Here is a 25,565-nt window from a genome sequence, read left to right as displayed (position 1 = left end):
TGTTTATTATTCTTATTAACTTACTTTACATAGTGCTAGAAAGAAGTGTAGTTTGTGAATTGATGGCTGAAACTTGATGCTCTTTTGGCTGTCACTACTACTACCTTTAAACAAAGTAACAATCTGAACAGATCTTAACAGAGTTTGTTAAAAGGGTGCCTTCTGTCACATTCAGCTAAGATTTTGTGCAGTGTTACCCCAGGATGCACAGATATGGTGGCAGGTTGGTTCAATAAAGTCTTTAGTTCACAAAAGATCAGATCACACGTAGTGGCGTGGCACACAAAAGCAAAGTACCAAAATAACAAAGAAGGCTGGGACACAGCTAAGGCTAGCATAAAACTCACTATGGGAGATGGAAACAAGAATAATACCAGGAAACAGCTAACAGAGATGTAATGGAATGCATCCAATACGCAGGTAACAGGAGGACTGCTAACCAGTGTAAATGTAATGTGTACAGTCCAAATAGGAATCAGCTTATCAGCTCAAAATAAAAGCAATAAACAGGTAATAATGCCAGAAAAGAGTTAAACGAAGTCCAAACCGTCACGATAGCATATACAGAAAAACCTATTGGGTTGCTCATGGAAAATATTTTTTGCTGATGCCTTAGTTATTCCAACTGATGGTGATTTTCATTGGGCAATACTGGAATTAACATACTGTAACTCATTTCAATAGTCACATTCACTGTATTAATACTATTTGGGGTTTGCAGTGGATGTTTGTGTGCATGCATACGTGTGTGTGTGTGAGAGAAACACGGAGCGCGCCAACCCTAAACATGTACACAAATCTCAGGAAAGGGATGTGATGTGTGATGTTTCCGACCAACAATACATCATTTCAGGCCATTGTTAAATGTTGCTGGGAAACGGTACTCAGGAGAGACACAGACTTTGGGAAAGTGGTTAAAGTGTGAAGAAAATACCTCAGTCAGCTTGAGTTTTATATGATACCTTGCTGGTGGAGATCGAAGATGCTGCCATGAGCTTCAATGACAAGGTCATTTATTGGGAATATTTTTTGGGTTTTTCTCAGAAATATGGATGTTAAAGTAAGGTGCTGTAGAATGTGTGTAACAAAACATTTTCCTTCCTTACTCCAGTTACGCAGGTCTTGGATTGAAGAAACGTTCTCCAAGAGAGAATGTGTGCGGTTTATCCCTTCCTCTCGGGATCTGCACAGGTACACAATAATTTTTTACACTGTTGACCTGCCAGAAAAGTGCAAGATTTAGTGATTCTCTGTGGTTTGTATAATTTACTGTATATCTGTGCTAATATTTATCTGAGAGTGAAAGGATTTGGCACACAGCCCTTCTTTTCAGTATTCATGTGGATGCTTTAATAACGTGTAAATGTCTATTTCTTACAGATGCAATCCAGTATGTCAAGTATGCCAAAACTTGATCAGGTATGATTTAAAGGAGACCTATTGCATTCATTTTTGACCTATGTATTGAGTCGTGGACTCCTATAGAGCAGCTACACACAATAACCCATACAGAAAACTTTCTAGATCTTCCAGAATCCTTGCATTTGAGCTTACCGCCAAAATGTGTGTGTCATTACTACAGCTTTCATAATATAATAATCAAGCAATGAATTGTCTAGGTGCGTTTGTGGTCGCCTGATGCTTGAACACTCTTGGAAAGAGTCCCCACCCCCCACAGCCATCGCTCCTGCTGCTGGACAGGATGGGACGGAGGACTGGTCCATGGAGCTACATACCCGAGTCAGTCCCACAGATGCCTATGGGACCATAGACTTTCAGGACAGTGCAACACGTGTCTGTCGGGCCAAGGTCAGCGATTTCACAGTATAGTATGTGTGTACAAGGCCAATAAGTTTTTTTTTCCTTTACAGTATGTGCGCGTGGCTGTGGACACAAAGCCCGAGGCACTTCTCCAACTGATGCTGAGGGAGTGGCAGATGGAAAGACCCAAGCTCCTACTTACTGTTCATGGAGGCTGTGAAAACTTCACCCTTCCTCCCAAACTGAAACAAGCCTTCAGTAAAGGCCTGATCACAGCAGCTCGCAGCACAGATGCATGGATACTTACTGATGGTATCAATACTGGTAAGTGTTATTTTAACAGTCGTAGGCATGCATTTGGTACCTGGGCCTTCAGTGGGGACTTAATCCACCTCTATCACAGACAATAATACAAACCATTAATCCATCCATCCGTTTTCTATGCCGCTTATCTTCACTAGGGTTGCGTGTACCGTTCTTTGGGCAAGAGGCAAGGTAAACCCTGGACTGGTCACTGGTGCAGGGCACATATAGACAATCATTCACACATGCATGTTTTTGGAATGTTGGAAAAAACCCACACACAGGGAGCACAGTTTCAAATAGTCTCAAATTGTAAGTGTAAATGGTTCTTTGTCTATATTTGCCCTGTGATTGGCTGGCCACCAGTCCAGGGTGTACCTGCCTCTCGCCCGAAGTTAGCCAGGATAGGAGCCCCATGAGTATAAGCGGCATAGACAATTGATGGATGGATGCATGGGCAAAATTCAGGCAAGTAACACACTCTGTTTTTTTTTTTTTTAATAAAATGCTTTAATATGCTTGAAATTATAACAGTTAGTGTCACAAGAAACATTTTTGAGTGATGTTTCATAAAGAATCATCATTCTCTTCAATTTGTTATACAGTATGGGCCTTGTAAGGAGTTTATGGACTCTATGTGCTTTGCACTTACACATTGATATGTAGTTATGCAGGAAGAAAGGGTATCTGATTTTACATTTGTACAATTTGTGGTTGGGTGCGACGTAATCATCTTCTCTTGCTAACTTCTTTAGGTGTGTCCAAGTATGTAGGTGAGGCAGTCAAAACATTTGGTGGACACAACCTGAGGAAGAGAAGCACAGTTGGGATTACACCATGGGGAGTGATTGACAACAATATAGACCTAATAGGACGCAATGTAAGAACTCCAATTGATTTTGTTGTTCATAATATTCAATATTATTTCAAGGAGTTTAGCATACGCATTTTTTTGCACTGTGCTCATCATGATTTAGGTCTTCAGGCCTTACCAGCCACTGGGGAACCCTTTGAGCAAGAGGGCCTGTTTTAATAGTTTTCACTCCCACTTTCTCCTTGTGGATGATGGAACTTTGGGGAAAACTGGTTGCCAACAAGGCCTCAGGAGGAAGCTGGAGAAACACATTCAGCTGCTGAAGATCCACCCTCGTGAGTAGTGTGTGTTTTTTTTCAACAAAAGAGGAAGTGGCAAAAGAAAAAATGCTCTTGATGTCACTTCCTTGACTGTCTTGTTTTCCCTAGGCAGTAGAGTTGTCATAACTGACATTGGTAATTGAACGAGAAGACCACAAAACATGCAAAAAACACTAAAATCCTCACACGATAACTTAACACTCAGAAGGCAGATAAGAAATATAAAGACAAATACCAATTGCCGTTAGGAATAACTATTTTAACGGCTTCCCATCATGCATTGCTTCCCAGCATAGCAGTTCATTGGCCATGGCTGCTGGGGTGCTGCAATGATTCATGGGAACCAGCATATAGTGGGAAGTCAATAAAATAGTTATTTATACTAAAATCATATTGGCACGTCTTGTATTTTTCTTACCTACCTTTTGAATGTTAGGTTGCTGTGTGATGATATTAGTGTTCTTTCCAAGATGACACTGTGAGTCAAACATTTATATTGAGTAATGGGTTGACAAGCTTGTTGTGAGTTACCTTATAGCTCGATTAGCTCCTGGCAAAAAAGAACTACCGTTTCCTACTATTCATTTAAATTAAGTAGTAGTTCTGAAGTAGATGTCATGGTATTAGGACGTAGCCATAAATTAGCTGCACTGCTCTTTAAGCTGCAGGATTCAAAGTTTAATAAAAAAAGTAGCATTTTTTTACACCAGAAGTTAACTGCATGATGACATTGTTTTACTTTATTATCTACACTCTAGGATTGAACCAAAGAGTGCCGATGGTCTGTGTCGTAGTTGAGGGAGGCCCTGCCATTGTATCGACAGTGCTGGACTACGTCAGCCATAACCCCCCTGTGCCGGTATTTGTGTTTGAGGGATCTGGCAGGGCTGCTGACTTGCTTGCGTTCCTACACAAGCAGACAGATATTGACAGGTGTGTACACTGATACTATTGATAGTACCTGCAATCTTGTCATGTTATCTGCTTTGCAAAACATACTATTTCCATTGAATACTTGTGTTTTAGGGAGTTGGATGAAGATATTAAACAGGACTTCCTTGTAAGGATTGGAGAGGTGTTTGGAGTAGACAGAGCGGAGGCCTTTTGCCTCTGCAGTCTGCTCTTGGAATGCATGGATCACAGACAATCTGTAGGTGAAAGCTCAGTTGTATTTGATGTGCTATCACTATCACTTGGTTGCCTTGAATCCACCATTCCACCATGTATTTCAGATAACCATATTTGATTTTGAGTCAGAAGACCACATGGCTCCAGACGTAGCCATTTTGACCGCCACGCTCAAGGGTACTGAACTGAACAGAACATTTTGACACACCAGAACAGGCAAACCATCTAGTAAATGTAACATGAAACAATAAGTTATAAAACAAGTATTGTATAAATGTTCCATGTATCGGTGTAATGAACAGGCACAAAGGCCAGCTCTGCAGAGCAGCTGAATGTGGCTCTAGCATGGGACAGGGCTGACATTGCGCAGAAAGATGTTCTACTGTATGGACAACATTGGCAGGTAAGGCTCAGGTCTGAAGTCTTAATTCCAAAATTTTATCTTGTGTTGATATCCCTTTTTTTTGGCTTGAATATCACTATCACCGATGTTATGGTAAACATTACTTAAAGGGGACCTCTTATGCTAATTTTTTGACCCTTTGTATTGAGTTGTGGACTCCTATAGAGCAGCTACACACGATAACCAGCACACAAAACTTTCTAGTTCTTCCAGAATCTGCACCTATTCAGCAGTATTTCTTTGGATTTTGTGCTTCCCGCAAAAACAGTCTGTTTTGATGCATTCCACCCACCACACCTCAGGCACTTCCACACTTCCGAGGAGGTCTTGCCTTTGGAGAGAGCAGACCACCCTGAAAGAGAAGGTGCGGCAGCAGGTAGCGAGATGTGCAAAGCATGTCTCACCAGCAAATCAAGGACAGTGGATGAGATGGGAGGGAGCTGAGGGGAGCCCTTCGCATAAGCTTCTTCCTACAGGCCACATATGATGTCTTGCCTATCCCCTCTAACTTCATCCAATGGTGTGGAGAAGATCAAACATGTCCCCTCTGCCCATCTCCAGCCAATGTGAAACATATTTTGGTTGGCTGCAAGACAAGCCTGTTACACCTAGCGGCACAACCATCTTCCTCACGTACATAGCAGCTACTCTGGAGACCAGATGCACAAAAATCAATGTCCTGCCTCCTTCACCACCCCATTCAATATCTGCAAGAGCATTCATCCAAGAAGGTGCAATACCAGCTGAAGTCCACACAGTATTGGACATGAGCCAGGTCGGCGGAGTAGGTGACTGAAAGTTGGTGGCAGATCTGAACCATTTGAAATTGCCACAGCAAACCTCAGACCAGACCTTTTGCTCTGGTCGTCCACACAAAAACCCAAAACTCAAAGAATAACACTTTGTGTTGTGCATGATGTAAATATTTTCTTTGTTGCATTAGAGTGAGATTTTATGAACTTGTCTTACCGTGGATTGCTAATGCTTCTGTTATTTGTGGGTGCCCGTTGACCAGGTTGTAATTTGAAATAAGAATTGGTTCTCAACTAACCTACCTAGTTTGCATATTCATGAGCGCCTTTAATTGTGTTATCTTCTATGTTAAGGTTGGTTCCTTGGAACAGGTCATGCTGGATTCTTTGGTGATGGACCGTGTCAGTTTTGTCAAACTGCTGATTGACAACGGCATGACAATGAGTCGCTTCCTCACCGTGGATCGCCTGGAAGAGCTTTATAACACGGTTATTATTCAATATTATTATATTCAATATCATCTTTGAGTAATTGCAGGTCTCATCGTCATGTTTTCAACAGAATTCGCTTTTGTTTCTCTTTGGCCTTCTCTTACTGCACATACAGAGGAAAGCTCTTGAACTTGTATCTCTTGAACTGCAAATTTCAAACAGTGGTTTTGACTGAAATCACAATGATGAACACCAGCCCCCCGTCAGCAAGATTTTTTGTGCATTTGCATTAAGCTGTTGTTGAGGATGCTTTTTGAGATCATAGGACTCTTTGTCATGAGTTCCCTTGCTTTCTCACCATTTTCACTTGCCTTCATCTTTTGTGTATTAACACTTGTTTACTTATTTATAACGTTGGGATAATAAGTCCCCATAAGGAGTAAATTGGTGCCAGGGCTACTGCTGCATATACTGACGTTTGAACTTATGTAGATTTGTCTTATTGCCACATCATTAAAAAATAACGATTATAGTTTGTTTGTCCAGACAAAACAAAAGTATTTGTTGTTCATTAACTTTGTTTAATTTATTTTCAGCCTTTGGGTCAGACAGGCCATTTTCTTCACCACCTTGTTGAGGATGTGAAGCAGGTGATTATTCAGATGATACCCGCCACACATGAAAAAAATGTTACATTTGTTAGGAAGCTGATTTAAGCAGAATATACTATGTGCTTTTTGATATGTATACTGTTTATTGTGGTGTGCATGTCTACTGCATGTGTGTATGTGTGTGAGCAGACCTCTCTACCTTTAGGTTACCGGTTGTCTCTCATTGACATGGGCCTGGTTATAGAGTACCTCATCGGAGGGGCATACCGCAGTACTTATACACGTAAACACTTCCGAGCTACCTACAACCAGCTGCAAGACAAAGTGAACAGCATATTCATTGTCTATATGTGATTCTTTCTTGTTATACTCCCCTTTTCATTGGTATTTTATGTTATTATAGGAAGGAAGACGAGTCAGTACTTCTTCTTTGTACAAACAAAAAAAGGGATTGAAAACAGACTTACAGAGGAGCAGAAGTCCTCAGGTAGGTGAGAGATTCCTTTAATATTTTCTATGAGTTAGGACGATAATTGTCATGTCAGACATGCTTATCTGGAATGTCTGCTATCTGAGATCAGTAGAACTTTACGGTCAGGCCTAATTTATCATGGTTTCTTTCTTCCACATGGTATTCGGTAGAATTCTCTCACTTTGATTTTAACTTCATCTCTAGAGTGATGTTGGATGTAATTAAGCAACTGACAATCAGCCAAAAGTGCATTCAAACACTGTACATATTAGATTTTCGTTTCAGTTTGTGAATGTTCAATGTTATTTTATTGTACAGTGGCGACCCCTGAAGGGAAAAAACAAATGAGAAAGACGAAGAAGGGCAACAACATCCAAACGCTCCAAAACCAGGAACGATTCAAAATCAAAAACAAACAAACACCATAAAACTCATTTGCAGCATTTTTCTTTTCAATTTGTTTTTGATCTTGCATTATGTGTTTTTTTGTCTGTTTGGGGGTTTGGACATTGCTGCACATGTGCCCCTACTGGCTAATTTTTGTAACAATAAGTCCTAATTTTTACCCTTTAAAATGTTTCTTTATGTAACCCATTCCTTGATTTATTCTAATTTTGTATTGTGTCCATTCATTTCAATCTAGGACCAAAATATGCCACATGGTACCAGTGGAGAGGCCGTGTGGAGCCCTGGTCTTTATGAAGCACCGCTTCCTTCCTTCAACTTTAACGACCTCTTCGTGTGGGCCGTGCTTCAGCAGCGGCAGCAGATGGCGATGTTCCTGTGGCAGCATGGTGAGGAGGCGCTTGCTCGGGCAATAGTGGCCTGCAAGCTTTACCGCTCCATGGCCTTCGAAGCACAGCAAAGCAGCATGAATGACAACATTGCAGAAAATTTCAAAGCATATTCCCTGTAAGTCTGAATGAAAATATTTGTCATGATTTTGTAACAATGTTGCATAATTTAATTATATCCCAATGTGTCTTTTTGTCTATGCTTTATTCCATAGTGAATTTGGACAGCTGGCGGTGAATGTTTTAGACTGTGCATTTCGCCAGAATGAGAAAATGGCCATGAAGTTGCTCACTTCGGAGATGGAGGCATGGAGCCACTTTACCTGCCTCCAAATAGCAGTTTCTTCCTGTCATCGACCGTTTGTGTCACACTCTTGTACACAGACCCTCCTCACAGATCTCTGGACTGGTCCTCTCAATATGAGGAAAAACTCCTTTCTGAAGGTAACTTGAGCATGGCTACATTTGTAGTGAACTTGGTAAGATTCATAGTACAGCCACATTTATTTGTCATGTAACAATTGTGATATATGTGATCACTGAAAAGAGAAATATTATGTAACTACCACTTGCCAGCTGGGATAGGCTGTGGGTCAAACATTTTGGACTTTATTTCATTTCATTATTTCATTTCAGATTATTTTGAGCCTTCTTCTGCCTCCTGCTATCTTGCTTCTGGAATTCAAAAGCAAAGCCGAAATGTGCCATGTTCCCCAGTCTCATGAAGCAATTCCATTTGTACGTGACACTCCAAAGACAGGAGCAACTCATGAAGAACCTGATCACCTGGTAAAATGACACATCAGTCATCCCTCGTTTATAGCAGTTAATTGTATCGTGATGAGTGAATTTCTGCAAAGTAGGATTCCTTCTTTATAAATTGAATATTTTTGTAGTTAGAGATTATAAAACCTCTTTACGACATCCTAAATAGGGTTTTAACACTATTAAACCCCTATAAAGATGAAACAACACGTCTGTAGTCACCTTTAAACTTGTATTATCCTGTATGGTAGACATAATAAGACATAATATAGACTCACACATGGTAGCATTGGGAGAGGAGTTCCTTGTTTGTTTGTTTTTTACTTTTGGGACTTGCGGTATAATATATATAATGTTCTTATAGACCCACACAGAGTCTGACTTTCTTTTGAAGTTGTATTTAACTTAATGGCAATAGTAGTGTTCAATTCCAAAAGCCGACAAACTTGTTGAAGCCCTACGTCTTTCCAATGTTACTTGGTCGTGCAAAGGGCAAGCATTAAGTAACAATTTATCAGCTGGATCGTAGCTCTTTTACTCTTTTCCACACTGGTAGTCCCGCAAAACACATTACATTACATACATTACATTACCGATGCTGTAGAAAACCTAACGCTAACATGCTAAAGCTACTTACATTTGAGAGATATTTTGAAGTAACCTCTTTTCTTGGGAAACTTTAGACTGTTCAGTCTCTACTTCCAGATCAGAATTGGAATCCAAACATATGACTGTATGTTAAAAGCGTTTAAAATGTTTAAAGAGACAAATTGCCGTTTATCAACTCCTATAAAATTGCAGCCACAAACTATGCACCTGGCAGTGTGACCAACCACATCAGAGTGGGCGTGCCTGGAGGCGGGCCGTGGATGGAATACATTAAAACAGACCATTTTCATGGGAACCACAAGATCCAAAGAAATACAGCTGAATAGGTGCAGATTCTGGAAGAACTAGAAAGCTTTTTGTGCTGGTTAAAAATTAGCATAATACATCCCCAGACAGGGTGTAATTGAAGTGCTGTTGTTTTTAGTCATGTACTTTTGGTCTGAATCTGGCACCATTAATGAGAATGGTTGTGAATTTCATGCTATATACAATATTTTTTTTAAATCAAAATACCACTGTATGTTTTTTACCGGAGGAATTGCTATCTAACGCACGGATTGTGAGCTTGTTATGTGGTATAGAAGATTCTCAGAAAGATTTCTGCAGGTTCAGAGAATGTGCCATATATTCATAGCCTTAGCATTTCAATTCCATCTCACAGGTTAACCAGGATGCAGAGCATGGACCGCCATTCCAGGAACGATGTTTGGGTTCAGTTTCTGAATGCCTTTCCCCAGTCACTGTGCACTGTGTGTCCTGGATCACAAGACTCTATGAATTCTACACAGCTCCCGTTGTTAAGTTCTGCTTCCATACAGTAAGTGACCTGCATAGTGTGAGGCATAAAAATGGGAAATATGAGTTTGATACAGCAATAGATGCAGTAGAGTCTACTGAGTAGACCCATATATATTAAGTATATATGGAAGTGATTTGCACATCCTTTTTAATCACTCTCTTCTTCCTGTGGCTGTGTACACTGTAGATGTCATACCTAGCCTTCCTGATGTTGTTCTCCTACACCATCTTAGTGAAGATGGGTGATGAACCCAGCATCCAGGAGTGGCTGGTCATTTTGTATATCATGTCGACTGCAGTGGAGAAAACCAGAGAGGTGAGGAAGCCATATGAGAAGACATATTAAATTTAAAGTAATGTGGAAATAATGCTTGTAACCCCTTTATCAGGTACTAATGTCAGAACCAAGGCAGCTGAGACAGAAGCTGAAGATTTGGTTCTCGGAGTACTGGAACGTATCTGACTTCATTGCCATCATTGTCTTCCTGGCTGGTTTGGTGATGCGTTGGCATGCTGAGCCATACCGGACAGTTGGGCGGATCACCTATTGTCTGGATATTGTATTTTGGTTCGTAAGGCTTATGGAACTGCTGGCTGTCAATCAACATGCTGGTCCTTACCTCACAATGATCACCAAGATGGTGTGTCTATACTGTACATTACACACACCACAGTATTATTTGTTACTTACAACTCATGTCTCCTCTCTATGTTTTCCTTTAGACGTCTAACATGTTCTTTATTGTGGTCATGATGGCAATTGTGCTGCTGAGCTTTGGGGTGTCCAGGAAGGCCATCCTATCACCGGATGAGGCCCCATCATGGAGCTTAGCTCGTGATGTGGTGTTCCAGCCTTACTGGATGATCTTTGGAGAGGTCTACGCTTCTGAGATAGATCGTAAGTTGTTCAGTAATAATTTAATCCCATTACTTTGTGCACAACCCTGAGACACTTGTCTGGATTGGTTTGATGTCAAATTGGATTTAATATATTTCATTATATTGAAAGCGGCAATAATTTGTATATTCTGCAATATATTGCCATATATTACATGAATATATAATATATTGTATAATATATGTACAAAAATAGATTATTCCATGTATTTATAATATATAATGTATTGGAAAATAAAATGGAAAAAGAATATATTATAATATATTACAATATATTTCAAGTAATACATTGATAAATATATTTTCTTTTTGTAAGGGAACCTGATATTTCCCTGAGTACTATGGCCATACTGGACATACAATAAAATGCATAGGTCACTTTGTAGTAGGAATCACCTTTGTTGAGGTTCTAGCTGGGGTGTGTTCAAAATATAGATGCACATGAATTACAAATCAACATGATTGCATAACCTAAATGAAAAAGCTCAATGATACTTAATTTGATCTAATTTTACCATATTGATGTATGGATTGCTTTTGTTTTATTAACAGCGTGTGATGATGGTCATCCATGTCCTCCTGCTTCTTTTCTCACGGCATTCCTTCAGGTTGTCTATATGTTCTTTCAGTACGTCATTATGGTCAACATTCTCATTGCATTTTTTAAGTAAGTACATCAGCAAAAGAAACATCCAGCCTCTTGTTTTCGGAACAATTTTTAACATGATTGTTATTTTGTCATCATTAGCAACATCTACTTTGACATGCAATCAACGTCCAATAGATTGTGGAAGTACAATCGCTACCGCTACATCATGACGTATCAGGATCGACCGTGGCTGCCGCCACCCCTAATTCTCCTTAGTCACATGACTCTCGGTTTGAGAACCATTTTCAGCCACTTTAATGGCGATGCCGAGGGGGAGGAAAAAGGCTCTGGACTTAGTGAGTACTTGATTGTGCAATAGACATCATACATCAGTCATACTCACATAATTTTGTTTTGACAGCAAATGTTTGGTACAATATTGTCTTCTCTGCTCTTACATATTTCACCAGAACTCTACTTAGGCCACGATGACCGTAAGAAGCTCCATGAATTTGAGGAGAAAGTTGTACAGGCCTTCATCCATGAGCAAAATGAAGATTCCCACCAAAGTCAGATGAAGAGGATTAGAGTGACAGCTGACAGGTTGGATATAACTTAGATAAATCATAGTTAATGCCATTCTTAGGGCATGGGCACCAGGTGGTGCAAAGGCCCTATTGCATCTGATAGGGGACGTAAACATGCTTGAAACTTCTCACAGAAGTTTGCAAGCATGTCAGGTCCGGTTAAAAATGTGATATTTCACAAAAAAAACTCACTCCGTTGCGCCCGCTATGGATTTTTTTTAGTAAAATGACTCGTGCCACCCTTATCACCGATTGTCACCAAATTTAGTGATGTCTGTCATGACAGGACAAAAAGGAAGTTGAGCATTTTGGTTTGGTTTGGTCAGGCCAAAACAAGGAGTTGTATTTAAACAAACTCCTCTGGACTCTGGACCAAATAAGCCCAAATCAAAATTGACTGATAATAGATTGATGGACAATAGCAAATGACAAGACATTAATAGTTTGGGTTGTAATTGGTGTTATGATGATGATGAAGAAACCCTGGCATTATGCAACTGTCACTTATCCGTCACTGTCACAATAGGAAATGGCGGGTGAGGGCCCGCTTAACATAAATCACTGTTTTTGATATAAACTGCATTTTGATATTGTACAGTTTGTGCAGTATTAGAACTATTAGTAGTTGTTTTACTGTGTCTGCCTCTTTAGTACACTGCAAGACGAATATTACTGTATATGTAACATCAGTGGTATAAATTGATTTATACAATACCTGTGTATGCCTCACTACATGTAGAGCAGAAGAGATGTGCACCATAGTGGGAGAAGTCTCTGAAAAGGTCAGCATCATTCATGACAGTCTTGTGGACCTGGACTGTCGGCTGGGTCAACTTCAGGACCTGTCAGTTCTGGGGGTGGACACAATAGCCCTGCTCTCTGCTTCTGACAATCTACAACAAGAGGAGGCTCGCCTGGCCCAGTGCCGACCGATCACAGCATCCCAGCACGTCTTCCCTCACAGCTGGACTCTTTTCCACAGAAGTGGTGCAGACTATGATGTGGCTAATATGAGACGACTGGGGTCCAAGCCTTGTAAAAGTACTCCACCGTCATTGCTCAAAGGCTACACACTTAGATGTACATCACAGGAGCCCCACCTGGGAATCAGATGGAGCAGTGGAGGAAGAGAAGGACAGACTGAGGAGAGAAGTGAAGGAAAAAAAGAGGTATTGTTTGGAATTATGTATTTGTAGAGTACCTAACTATGATGTTTTTTGTAAATTGGTACACAGTATGTTGAACAACCCTCTTTTTTTAATATAGGAATCACCTTTGGCTGACGCTCCCCATTCCATTCCGGGCATTTCTCGAACTTCATCCCACTCATCGTGTTTGCACATTCATGCAGTTGGAAGCCATTTGAGTGGTTTGGGTGATCTGACACCTTATGAGTCATATGGACCATCTCGCTGTGGGTCTCCTCTTTCTCTCAGGTTTAGTGACAAAGCCTTGGAGTCACTGCATTATAAATTGTGGAGCTGTGACGCACTCCTAAATCGTGAGGAGATTGGCATGGAAGAGGAGGAGGACGAAGAAGAAGAAGGCGAAGGAGATGATGAAGAAAAAGAACAGAAGGCAGAAGACCATGAATGTCTATCTTCACCAATTGTTCTTTCTGAACATGGAAACATCTCTAAGACTTTAGCAAAGCCTGTCTTCTGTCAGGAGGATTTCCAACTGGATTTCCAGACCAGACCTTCTCTAAAATCTTCAAGGTGGCCCTATCTGTCGAGAAACCACCCTTACGGCTACAGCAGATCTCTGTCATCTAGTGTAGAGAATATGACATTCTCTGGGGCATCCCTGAGTCCTACCCTTATGGAACCAATGAACAAGCATGTTGCAAAAAGAAGTTTCAGCAATGACACATCATTACAGTGGAGCAGAGGCAGAGGTACTGTTCTCCTGTATGATGCCTGAGCGGAAAGACAACATTGATAGTACAAATCATTTGATCAATATGTATTATGTAACATTTTAGATTATGAAGCCTGGTTTCTAATATTTCATCCTACAGAGTGGTCCAAGTCATCTGACTTCACCCAAGTCTTGAACAGAAGAAGCCCAAACATGAAGACTGTCAAAATACAAGACAGCTGCCCGCACAGTGTAAGAGTTGCCTTATTGTTTTGTTAAATATATATTTTGCTTCATGTATATACTTTGCACTGTGCATAATTGCTGCGGCCTCTTATGATGTCAATTTTACAATAGGAAACTGTACCGACACAATCGTCTGATGCTTGCTGGAAAAGATGGAGAAGATTGAAAGGAGAACCTTCATGTTGGTCAGCATCAACTAGTCTTAGTCAACTCAGTAAGTAAAGGGCATTAATAATGTTAGCTTTCAGTCAGTTATGGGCATTTTAGCACAATAACATGAGCCAGGAAATAAGATGGTAGAAAATTGCATGTGTTATTGATTATGTGTTGTCGTTTTAACATGATTTTTTTTTTTTTTTTTTAGATTTGGAACCCATGGATTTGCAGAAGCACATTTTTTCACGCCAGGTACTGTAAATCCGAGCGACATTACTAGTTGTGGAAATACAATATTTGTCAGGCGTAATCTGTAATTGCATTTGATTATTTTTCAACTTTGGCTTGCAGGATGTGTTCAGCACCACTCATTCAGCATGGAATAGCTGGGCTAGATCATTGAGCCGCAGGTCTTCGTAAGTCTCCATGTCTTCTTATGGCCTACCACCAACATGTATAGATCAATTACAGACAATCTTTATGTCTTTTCTCCAGGTTACAGAGCTGTGCTGTCACTGAAGGTATATCTCATATAGATTTGTGTTTGTGTGTGGAAAAGCTTTGTACTAAATTCACGTTCTTCCATTGTTGCAGGCAAGAGTTCCTCATTCCAGTCCACTGATACATTGTATCCACATTATTCAGGTATTGATGAGAAGTTCTCCTTATGATATGTTACCTGTTATTGTGGGATAGAAGACGTTTTGATTGTATTGTGTATGTGTCAACAGCCATGGAGAGAAACAATTTGATGAGACTGGCTCACTCCATCCCTTTTACTCCAGTATCTATTCTTGGTACTTGCTCATCCACATCAGTTGTTTATAGTCTTCTACATGGTAAAACATACAGGATATACTATGAATTTTGTGTCATCCTCCGCCTTGTTTGTCATTTTCTGCAGGTGGTGAAGAAGTTAGCATCTATTCTTTGGAGGAGGTTTGTTCAGAGGCCAACCCTGAATCCGACACATCATGGTCTTCACGGGGCCTGTCTGCATTGCTTCAGCCCCTCCCCAGTGAGGAAGGATCTTTGGATGGGGGTCTGCGGCGGGGCTGCAGGGTGCTGTGCACATGGGCTGAACAGGATGTACTCGTACCTGGTCTGGTATATGTGGTCAAAGCCTTCAAACCAGAGGTGGTGTGTGCCTGGCAAAGATACTTTCGTGGTTGTACAGCACTCCAGCTTTGTTTGAGGGTGAGTTCAATGAAAACTCAAGTTGAGACAATTCTGAAGTTCACAGATGATGTCATGAGCACGTATTCTAAACATATCTGTTGTCGTCCATTGCTATTTAATGTTACATTTGATATATTTTCCATGTTTCAAGGAAATCCAGCAACAGAGGGCAGCACACAAAATGATGCATGCTTTCAACCAGATAAAACCTGTCGGAATCAACCATTCACCAAGGTATGATTGTAGGAGTGTCCTAGTGTGATTTTTCTTGCACTTGCTTTGTTATTTATTTGTGGTCACCTCAACAGATTTCTAGATGTTTCATTGGTGCTTTGGCATTCAAATGGAGAGTGGCTTACTATAGAAAGGAATATGTTGGGTAACTTCAGGAAGTACAACAATAACACCGGGGAGGAAATCGCACCTTCTTCTTCATTGGAAGAACTACTCTTAGCATTCTCACACTGGACTTATGAGTACTCATGCAGAGAACTCTTGGTGCTTGATATACAAGGTGAGTTTCAGTTTGTCACCTTTACGTTTGATGGTACTGTTATAGACTGTTTTTCTCATTTCAGGAGTAGGTGAGGAGCTGACTGATCCAACAGTCATTATGGGAGAAAAGCTCAGGTATGACACCAACTTAAAGAGTAGAACTTCTCAAGATCAAGTTCTTGATCAAGTCTCTGGTCTTTGCACAGTGGTAGCATGGGTGAGATGCTGTTTGGACCTGACAACTTAGGAGATTCTGCCATCAACGCTTTTGTGCAAAAACACTCATGCAGTGCCTGTTGCCACATATTGGGCCTGTCAGGTTAGAAACATACATAATTACTGTAAGTCACACTCTAAGTCACACTTTTTTTCATAGGTTGGCTGTTCCTGCGACTAATACTCCAGAGCGACTTATAAATGAAAAAACTGTTTATGTTACATAAACACTGAATACCTTTTCTGTTCATGTTTATTTTTTGTGTTAGCATGTCTTACACCTATTCAGCCTGTTCTCTATTATTTTATTGTTAGAACTTGCCTTCCAAGAGGACATAATGTCTGTTTTGGTACAAGTACTTTGTAAAATAAATTACCCGCAAAAAATGCAACTTATACTACAGTGCGACTTATGTATTTTTTTTTCTACCTAATTATGCATTTTTGGCCTTGTGCCTTATACTCCGGAGCGACTTATAGTCCAGAAAAAACGGTACTCAGATCACAGGACTATTAGCTACTATTAGCTAATTTGCATGATTGGCAAGACGCATGTGCATGTAATTTAATGGAAGCTGTGGGAGAGGCAAAAAGTGAGTAAAAACATGAAAAGGAGAACAAATATGGTTCGAAATACAAATTACATTTCACTTTTTGTGATTTTTAAAAATCTCACAAGCAAGTGCTTTTAGACGGGGGGCACAGCAGGACCTGAGGAGCGACACATGCTTTCATTTTAAAGAGTAAAAAAAAAAAAGATTTGTCCCGAGGCGCTTTTTTGATAAATACAGTCTAGAGGGGTTGGCAATACTGATCTCTCGTATGACGTGTTGTTATTTTCTGGTGCATAGAAGGCACGTTAAGAAGCGGAGTTCCAATTCCATCTACTGTACAAAGTTGTGACCAAAGCCACATTCAAGGACAGTCCACCACAAATGAATGAACGTATGGGAAACACTGGTGACATGAGCCATTTGTGTCTATGGGCACGTGCTCATGCACTGTCACCTCAGTGTTGTCACTCAGGAGGCCCAAGTTGGCTCCAAGATAAATCCACAACTTCAAATGAAGACAACACACAGCCAGCTAATTAAGCCGCGAGTGTTCGTTTATTTCTATAACAACAGTAGCGTTCGAGGCGGGAGTGGCGGGTGTAGGGGGGGCTGCTTTGTGTGTTTGCGCTGCGCAGCCTTTGATTACGTATTAATCATGTCTTTGTGCTGGAAATGTGCTGCTGAGACATTAGCTTTGATTAGCTATTAATTAACGTCTCTGGGTAGACACGATACCAGCATCTAGAGGATAACTTGCTCAGAAAGAAACTGTGCTCAAAAACAAACAAGCGTGGCAAACAAACATACAGTCACAGTTGTTTTGATATTTCAAAGGTACGTTGTGTTTCCTCTTCCTCCTCTTATGTCCTCTCCAAGATTTCTCGAACAAATCAAACCAAATTATTCATGATGGATGCATGGACTTCCTCAAAGCCCTGTCAGTATTCTCTTTCTTGTGGTAATGACTGTGATATCGGAGCAACATGTCGCTTACTGATGTTGTCTTGTTCAGATTTAAGGAGGCCTCTGGACACATGCAAGAACAGCTGTGAGGCAGAGACCACATCAGGAGAAGCAGAACAAGAGGATGGCTCAAACCGGCATGTAACCTTTGAGCCATGAAGTACTTCCACCATATCAGCTCATGTAGACGGACCACTCTGAAGTCACACCGGGCTTCTTGTCAAGAGTTCAAATTCGTCACTGAGAATCAGAAATGTCGTGTTCAGTATCATCAAGAAAGATGGAATTGCTTGATATGTAAAGATCACATTTGATGAGTTTCCATCATGTGTGGGAAATGTGAGAATGTCAATAATATTGTGCATGTGCAAGACAAAAAACAAAAACAAGGCAGAAATGCACCCATAAAATTTATTGTATTTTTTTCTTCCCACAACAAAATGTCTACAAAAGCGATAAAATATAGAATTTAACAAAAATCACTTCAGACCTTCACATTATATGTACACATATCAAAGGAGGACTCAGTAAAGGGCCCTGCATAGCTCTGAACTTTTACCCATTCTTATCCATCACAATTAGGTATCTGTGACTCAATTAAATGCAAATTTATACATGCACACACACACACACACAGGCGCGCACACACGTACTATCATTCTGATGTGAAAATGAAACTGCACAGAGGAGCTCCTGGATTGATAGAGTCAGAGCTCAGAGTCCTGCAGAGTCCTCCATTACCAAATGAAGAAAGCATAAAATGTAAAAACTGTTTACCAGTGTAATCAAATGCACATTTTCCTTGGAGTTTCCGCTTTGAATGATTGGTTTCTCAAGTAAGCTCGGACAGTAAAGCATCTACAGCCCAGTCTTCCAACCATTCCTTCTCTCACTAGCTATGGCACTTTGAAAACAACAGAAAAAAAAAATCCTTTTTTATATATACTTTTTTTGAGTTTTTTGAGTGTTTCATGTGTCCTGTGTACAAGAGGTTCTGTAAGCTCAATGACCTGATTGAGGTATTGGTTACAGTGCTACATTTTGTTTTATTTGCTCTTGCTTGAACGCAAAGACATTCTAAACAATAAATTAACAATGTTCAACACTACTTCAATTGCACGCGTCTGTAATGCATGGAGAAAGCTTACAAAGCATTGGTCGAGCATCTCAGTCTCACAGTATCGCTGTCTCTCTCACACGCACTCACTCAGGTTCTTTTCAAGAAAAGTCGGAGGGCTTATGGGTGGAGTGTGTTTAACAAAGTGTAGAGAAGATGTATTTCAAAACAATGTATTACAATGTCTGTGCAGTTTTTCTGAGCCATCACTTGGAATGTCACTTTTATTGTGCGCATTGCAATGTGTCTGTCTGTGTTGATGGAGCGGTAAAGGCGTATTGCGTTCAGTCTGAACACTGAACCAACTACTCCATAACATTCAGAAAATTCCCTCCGTCTGCAGGGTAAGGGTCTCTGATCCGGTTCAATAAGGCCAGTATAGAAAGGGCCGTTCACTGACTGGTGATGGCAACTCACACATTCAAAGGTTTAAAGAAAAAAAAAAAAGGTCATCCATTTCAACAGGATCTTTTTTAAATCGGTTGTGTATAAATTAGAACATTTTATTTAAAAGTCTTTCAGATTGTTGGAAAATGACTCGAATCCATTGCGGATCCGGTCCTAAACCCTGGATCCTGCCAATGATCCCGCCCAGAACCCCACAGTATCATGAGAAGAGAAAACACAAATATGCCCCAAATGTTTCATTGCAATGAAACTTCATGCAAATAGAACAGAACAACAATAGGCTAATAGTAATAGAAGAATAGTAGACATAATAAGAACAATAATAATAGTAAATAGTAATAAAATAAAAAATAATCTTACAATGCAAACATGACAGTAGTAAATGCCTCCAGTTCTTATTGCTACAGTATCTTACTTACAGTGTTGCGTTACCACTTGTTCTTGCCAGCACATCCTCTCTCACAACCCCATCCCACCCCTCTGATTCACAGTCTAACAAGGGAAAAGGAAAACATCACACACAAAAACTTGATAGTCAGAGTCGGAATTCACTGTCCAGCGATGTTGCAGTGCTCGAGTCAAAGTTTGCTAATGAACTTCACACACTATCCCAAAAGCAGCAAAATAAGCAGTAAACTAAGTGTACACAGGTGATGACTAGCGCACACCGATGTCGAGCAAATATATCTCTAATAATGCTTATCGTATAGTCTGGGTACTAACCACAATTGGACAGTGAATTCATGCTCTGTAAACACATACACACACTGATCAAAGCCTTGTCTGGGCAGATTCCATTTCCAGCCTATGCTGTGTTTTATCTCAAAAAGTAATTCTATTATAATTACATTTTTGTAAATTTGCAAAAATATCAAACCCTCTTCTAATGCAAAGTCAGAAAAAGAGCTGCTCCCTGAGAGATGCTATGTAGTGCATCAAGTCTTAATGAGCAAGTGATTGTCTTACAGTCACCGGCCAACTGATCTGGGTTGGATCCAAACCTTCACTTAAATCCGATGTGAGCGCTGAGCACTAATTTGACGAGCAACGAGGCGAGGTCAACATTTGGCCACTGTGTAAGGAACATTTGTCTTCAGATAGCAGGAAACGTCACATTAGACACATATGACCACTTCTTGTGTACACGCAGTATTCAATTAAGTGCTGTCCAAAAAAAATAGTGCCAATATAACAAATATTAGACATGCATTTGCATGTTTTTCTTGTTATTAATGTGGTCATTTTCCGAGTGTCCACTTCTAAAAGGTGATATGCTACCTCAGTATGAAAATAATGCATATGGAGCACCTAGTGGCAGAATGTAGCACTGCACAAAGCCAGTCTTCAATGTCCTACCTCAAAAAATTCAAAGGTGAATTTCGGTAAGTTGATGTTACACAGTGACCAAAATGTCATTAACATAACATTAAGGCAGATTGATTGAAAACGAGACATTTTGTAAGTGCTTATCAATATGAAACAGCGAACAAAAAGCAACACAAGTGATTGTCTATCACATTTTTTTCCGGATGAATTGTCACATACTTTTGTTCCAACCTGGCAACCTGGTGCTTGGGTGTGTACCATAACCACAGATCATACATTATCTTGTTAAGAACACTGTCCAGTCTGTGGTGGAATTTCGAACAATTTGTAGAAGTAGGAATCAAGTATAGTGCATTTTTTTGTTCAAACTGCTACCCTGTTCAAAATAACAGAAAATGGAAAAGGAGATCATCTCGATCAGAAAGGCAGTGTAAAAGTTATTGCTCGCTGGGTTCCTTCATATTCATATCCTGGAGTGGTCCAGGACATCCAGGGACTAGATTGTGCAAATGGTGATGCGAGGGATGAGTGCATGCAGAAATAATGCAAGTCTTTTAAGATTGGAATGTTACAAGTCTTTTCCTTCTTTTTTTACTCTCTTCACCACTCTAATACCAATTCCCAATGATTATATTGGGAACGGTAGGAGGAATTTCCGGGTGAGATCAGGTTTATTTTGAAGTGGTATCTTCTGATTGGTTCTTTCTGTTTGATTGTTCGAAAGCAGTCCAGCTTTTTTGGACCTAGTTATTGCAGCAACAAAAAAATTGTGATAGAACAGCACATCTGATCATCATTTTTTTTTCTTGCAAAATAGAATATCATTGTATACATCTTCACTGTGAAAAGTAGCAGTTATTTAAAAAAAATCCTTCATATGCTCTCTTTACATCTTTATACGTTTGCAACAGAAGGATGCTGTTCCTTCTTTACATATGAACAAAATCCAGACAAGGCTTCTTCTATACATCAGCAAACCCAGATTGACTCCAGTTTCAGCCAATATTCCTTTACAAATCTCAACTTTACAAATTCTGTACACAAGAAACTATCCGTTGAAATAAAAACACATACTGTAGACAAGGAATAATCAGCCACAGTTGACTGTATATTTAAATTAGGACTAACTTATTTTAACAGAAGTAATACTGGAATCCGCCCTGTTCTAGAAGAATATCTACAATAGCTTCTCTAATTCCACCGTTCCCCTCCCCCATCCAACAATTTCTTCATCTTGGAACAAAACCAACATAAAGTTGTTGTTTTTTTTAAATTGAAAACAAATGTAACTTACCCATATTTTAAGATTGAGATCATAAAATGTTCCTAGATTTTTAAAGTCTGTACATTTCTGGTCAGTCAGTTCAGGTCAGGAGACAGTCGGACGCTCCCGCTAAGGTTGTGGCTCGGGCGTGTTTCTTTTATATATACATTCTTCAGACTGTATCGGTGAACAGGATGGGATAAGTGCTGGACATTCCTAGTATTGTTGGCGGTAACTGTAAGTTTCTGGCAGGTGACCCCTCGCCTCCCCGATCTCACATGAGCTGGAGAGAGCTTCGGAATCTGATGACGACATAGTAGATAGTGCCAATGTTGTATAGTCAAACATCACTTTTGTTGTCTTGGTCCTCCACTGATGTTTTTTTTCGTTGCAGTGGGGCCATAGCAGTCACTTGGGCATGGCCATGGCAGAGTTCGGGTCAGGGTTGAAGAGTTCTTTATAGAGTGGAGGGAAGAGTACGTTGACCGTTTCTGGATGAAGCTGCTGAAAGGCTTGGAGCTCTTCAGTGTGGAGCGTACACAGAGCCGACAATGTTGGGATACGACTGATGAGCTGAGAGAGAAGAGGGACAAAAAGAAGATTTACATACATACTGGTGCATGCAATACAGTAATCCTGTTTATCGTGGTTAATTGGTACCAGACCTGACAGTGATAAGTGAATTTCTGTGAAGTGAACTACATTCCATATTTATTCATTCATTCATTTTCTACCGCTTTTTCCTCACGAGGGTCGCGGGGGGTGCTGGAGCCTATCCCAGCTGTCCTCGGGCGAGAGGCGGGGTACACCCTGGACTGGTCGCCAGCCAATCACAGGGCACATATGGACAACATTCCATATTTATAAATTGAATTTTCTTCGTTGGAGTAGGAAAACCCTCTAGACATGAAATAACACCCATATAGTCACTTTTACACTCATATTATTCAAGAAAAGACACAACCATCCCAAGGAGAGTAGACAGCGTATCATGAAAATACAGTAAGATACTACAACTATTACATGTTATCATCAGTGTACTTGTTAATGCATGATCACAACATGTATACAAAACGATGCAACATTGTTAGAGGGCCTTATAGTGCCTTAAGTGTATCCCAATGGCAGCATTGTGAGCTGACTCATATTAACTTGTTTTCTTGTGTTATAATACACATAAAAGGGAAAGAAATATGTGTTCATGTTTCACATAAGGATTGTGAATGATGGACAAAATTCCCCAAAAGGTGCAGTTCCCCTTTAAGACATAGATAAGACTCCTACTTGTGTCTGTTCCGGATGGGTAGGCATGGGTTACAGCCACAACAGCAGCCTGTGTTATTATTATGATGATGATTGTCATTCTGATGTTATTATTAGTATGTCTGTCAATAAAAACACATGTAACAAATGCCTGTAGTAATGGTGATCAAGTATGGTGGTTGTCTGATCGAAACATTAATGTAACACTATTGACATTACCGAGTCACCAGTGTAGAATACTACATTCCCAATCCACACAGTTCTTAATGCCTTCTATTTGTATTTTGGTTCATTTAACCATTATTATGCTTAAAAGTCCTTAATTTATGCAAAAAAAAACATGTAACATTTGCTTAGATATGCATTCTTTTACTAACAGGTTGTATTCAACCATGATACGGCATGATTTATTAATTAAAAATTCTTGAAAAAAAAAATATTGACAATACATCTAAAAAGGTCATCAGACTCCCAAAACCGAAGCCCAAGTTTTATGACAAATATTGAATTCTTGTTAACGTGTCATACAATGGAAGCTTGGTGTTTTTTTAAGAGACCAGATCCCACTGACATCACATCACAACATTCCAGCATCACATTGACCTTTGCTGTCAACTTCCATCACAATTGCTGATCTGAAACCTGGCCATACAACTAAAACAGATAAGTACGCGTGTATGGATAGTGTATGTAACCTATTCTTATTTTTATATCATACTTAAAATAAACCAACTCGGTGCAATTTATTTATGTATTATTATGCTTATATTAAGTGTAGTTCATATTAATTGAGTGAGCTAAGGAAAACTGCTAGTACAATATCTGTACTCAGACATCTGGGAGTCCTCTGTCGTTGATGTGTTTGTGGATTACTGTAATCCCTAGATCCCATGGGGAGATGCGTGGGTCGGACGGGACTTGTCTGCTCTTGTCACTCTGAGAGTGGCTGATGCACCGATTAATTTTTTTATTTATTTTTTTATTTTAAGAGAGGCAATTGACAAGAGTGAGCAATCCAGTGAAACTCTCACAGTCATGCTTGTCTTTGTCTACACTCCCACTGTAAGAGTTAAGCGTGTTCATCTCATGTTTCATGCTTTCGAAGTCCTTCCCAATGAGCACAATCAAAAAATTGGGCATTCTATTATTGTCAGTTGCTTTCAGAGGAGAGCCATCTAGCAATTATTTTATATGACACCCGCTCATGCATTCACCTAAATCACCTGCTGCCGCTTCCTGTATGTTGGTATGAAATTATGATATTTTGCCTACCTTAGCCAATGCGTCTTCATCCATGTGGTTCTTCTGCATAATGTGCTGCAGGGCAAAGTAGATCTTCTCCTGGAGCTTTTGGACTTTGCGGGGCTCCATTAGCCACGGACGATCTGTAAAAGGTATATATTATGTAGATATTTTGAACTGATATTTTTGGAAATGCAGTTGACGGTGTGACAACTCCTGTTTTTGCTTCTTTGATTATTATAGAAGTAGGGGGGTGTTCACTGACCTGTGGAAATGAGGACAGCTGCCGAGAAGAGAGCGATCTCCTCCTCTGTCAGTTGCAGGGAACACAAACTCTTGGCAAAGTCAAACACCGCGCTCACTAAGTCATCGCAACCTTGAAGGCAAACACAAAGATGAGGATTGAGGAGAGAACAAAAAAAAAAAGTCATTAGTCTTATTCTAGTCCTTAATGCTCAGAGGAACGAAACATTTTCACAGCCCAAATGGTTTTATATATTTTTATACTAATCATCCCTCCGTCACGTTCACACCAGACAAACATATCTTACCTAGAGCTTTGAACATCTGCATGCCGCCATACTTGCCCTCAAAGAGCACAGTGTTATTGAGAGGATTGAAGGCCCTGCACATCCTCACCAGGACCACCTCTAAACAACCTGAAAAAAGCCAGACGCAGATTATTTGAGCTTGAACGAAAGAATCCAAGTTGAGTATAACAAACCCGTAGAAGTGGACTCACCTGATTTGAGCAGGAGGATCTGGTCATTTTGACAGAGCTCCATAAACCCTGAGATGCGCTTGGCGAACTCCACCACATACTGGATAGCGTGTGTGATCTGAATGGCACACTGTTGCCATAACACGTCCCGAGGCTAAACCACACAACATTTGCAGTTAGAATGATTTTATTCTTAGCCCTCATTGAAAATACATTTAAAATCTCCTCATTCATAAAGAATATGAAATGTATGACATGACGATGACATATTGAGCATATCCACAGAGCTATTCAAGCAGGAGCAGCTGGGAAATGCACACCTTCAAATCCACATTTTCTATATCCAACACATGGGGATTGTGTCATTATAAAAAAAAAGGAATCTCACCTTGCTCTGATACATTTTGACCTCCTCATAGGAGTGTGTCTGCCAGGCCAGCTGCTGTAGCTCCTCTGTGGTGTACTGACATGTCTCCAGATGAGACTTGATGATATTCTGAGCAATGCGGTCTGGAGGAGA

At 40.1% G+C, this 25,565-nt stretch overlaps 2 protein-coding genes across 6 annotated transcripts in view; one reads left to right on the top strand and one right to left on the bottom strand.

Annotated features, from left to right (window-relative positions):
• Window positions 1–479: 479 nt before the first annotated feature.
• On the top strand, window positions 480–19,017 carry trpm6 (transient receptor potential cation channel, subfamily M, member 6). 4 transcript variants are annotated; one of them, XM_058069970.2, is made up of 40 exons: window positions 491–1,008; window positions 1,112–1,191; window positions 1,381–1,419; window positions 1,620–1,809; window positions 1,872–2,085; window positions 2,820–2,944; window positions 3,042–3,213; window positions 3,957–4,131; window positions 4,225–4,348; window positions 4,431–4,503; window positions 4,629–4,729; window positions 5,836–5,970; window positions 6,510–6,563; window positions 6,714–6,848; window positions 6,928–7,011; window positions 7,640–7,908; window positions 8,006–8,234; window positions 8,427–8,579; window positions 9,826–9,981; window positions 10,150–10,278; window positions 10,352–10,603; window positions 10,686–10,860; window positions 11,412–11,526; window positions 11,608–11,804; window positions 11,919–12,051; window positions 12,775–13,204; window positions 13,302–13,932; window positions 14,056–14,147; window positions 14,253–14,355; window positions 14,506–14,549; window positions 14,649–14,713; window positions 14,793–14,818; window positions 14,892–14,942; window positions 15,029–15,094; window positions 15,202–15,494; window positions 15,628–15,710; window positions 15,785–15,990; window positions 16,055–16,106; window positions 16,178–16,290; window positions 17,754–19,017. In XM_058069970.2, exons 1-40 carry the CDS (start codon window positions 991–993, stop codon window positions 17,861–17,863), a joined length of 5,892 nt encoding a protein of 1,963 aa, XP_057925953.2. In that variant the 5' UTR covers window positions 491–990; the 3' UTR covers window positions 17,864–19,017. The 4 variants fall into 4 exon arrangements, with proteins under 4 accessions (XP_057925961.2, XP_057925959.2, XP_057925960.2 ...); XM_058069976.2 differs by lacking the exons at window positions 13,302–13,932; window positions 14,056–14,147; window positions 14,253–14,355; ... (9 more) ...; window positions 16,178–16,290; window positions 17,754–19,017 and having other exon boundaries at window positions 487–1,008; window positions 12,780–12,957; XM_058069977.2 differs by lacking the exons at window positions 11,919–12,051; window positions 12,775–13,204; window positions 13,302–13,932; ... (11 more) ...; window positions 16,178–16,290; window positions 17,754–19,017 and having other exon boundaries at window positions 487–1,008; window positions 11,468–11,526; window positions 11,608–11,753.
• Window positions 18,102–25,565, bottom strand: part of rorb (RAR-related orphan receptor B) — a 27,047-nt gene continuing 19,583 nt past the window's right edge. For both annotated transcript variants that reach the window (XM_058069980.2, XM_058069979.2), the window contains exons 5-10: window positions 25,434–25,555; window positions 25,067–25,199; window positions 24,876–24,983; window positions 24,590–24,700; window positions 24,355–24,467; window positions 18,102–22,392 (exon numbers count right to left, since the gene is read on the bottom strand). In XM_058069980.2, the coding sequence (XP_057925963.1) occupies window positions 22,228–22,392; window positions 24,355–24,467; window positions 24,590–24,700; window positions 24,876–24,983; window positions 25,067–25,199; window positions 25,434–25,555 (752 nt within the window). In that variant the 3' untranslated portion in view covers window positions 18,102–22,227. The remainder of the gene's footprint in view (window positions 22,393–24,354; window positions 24,468–24,589; window positions 24,701–24,875; window positions 24,984–25,066; window positions 25,200–25,433; window positions 25,556–25,565) is intronic.

This window comes from Doryrhamphus excisus, linkage group LG3 (assembly GCF_037039965.1).
Source record: "Doryrhamphus excisus strain RoL-2023G ecotype Guam linkage group LG3, RoL_Dexc_Guam_v1.1, whole genome shotgun sequence".
Taxonomy (NCBI): Eukaryota; Metazoa; Chordata; class Actinopteri; order Syngnathiformes; family Syngnathidae; genus Doryrhamphus; species Doryrhamphus excisus.
The sequence above is the reverse complement of the archived record's forward strand: the minus strand, read 5'-3'. Positions and strand labels throughout refer to the sequence as shown.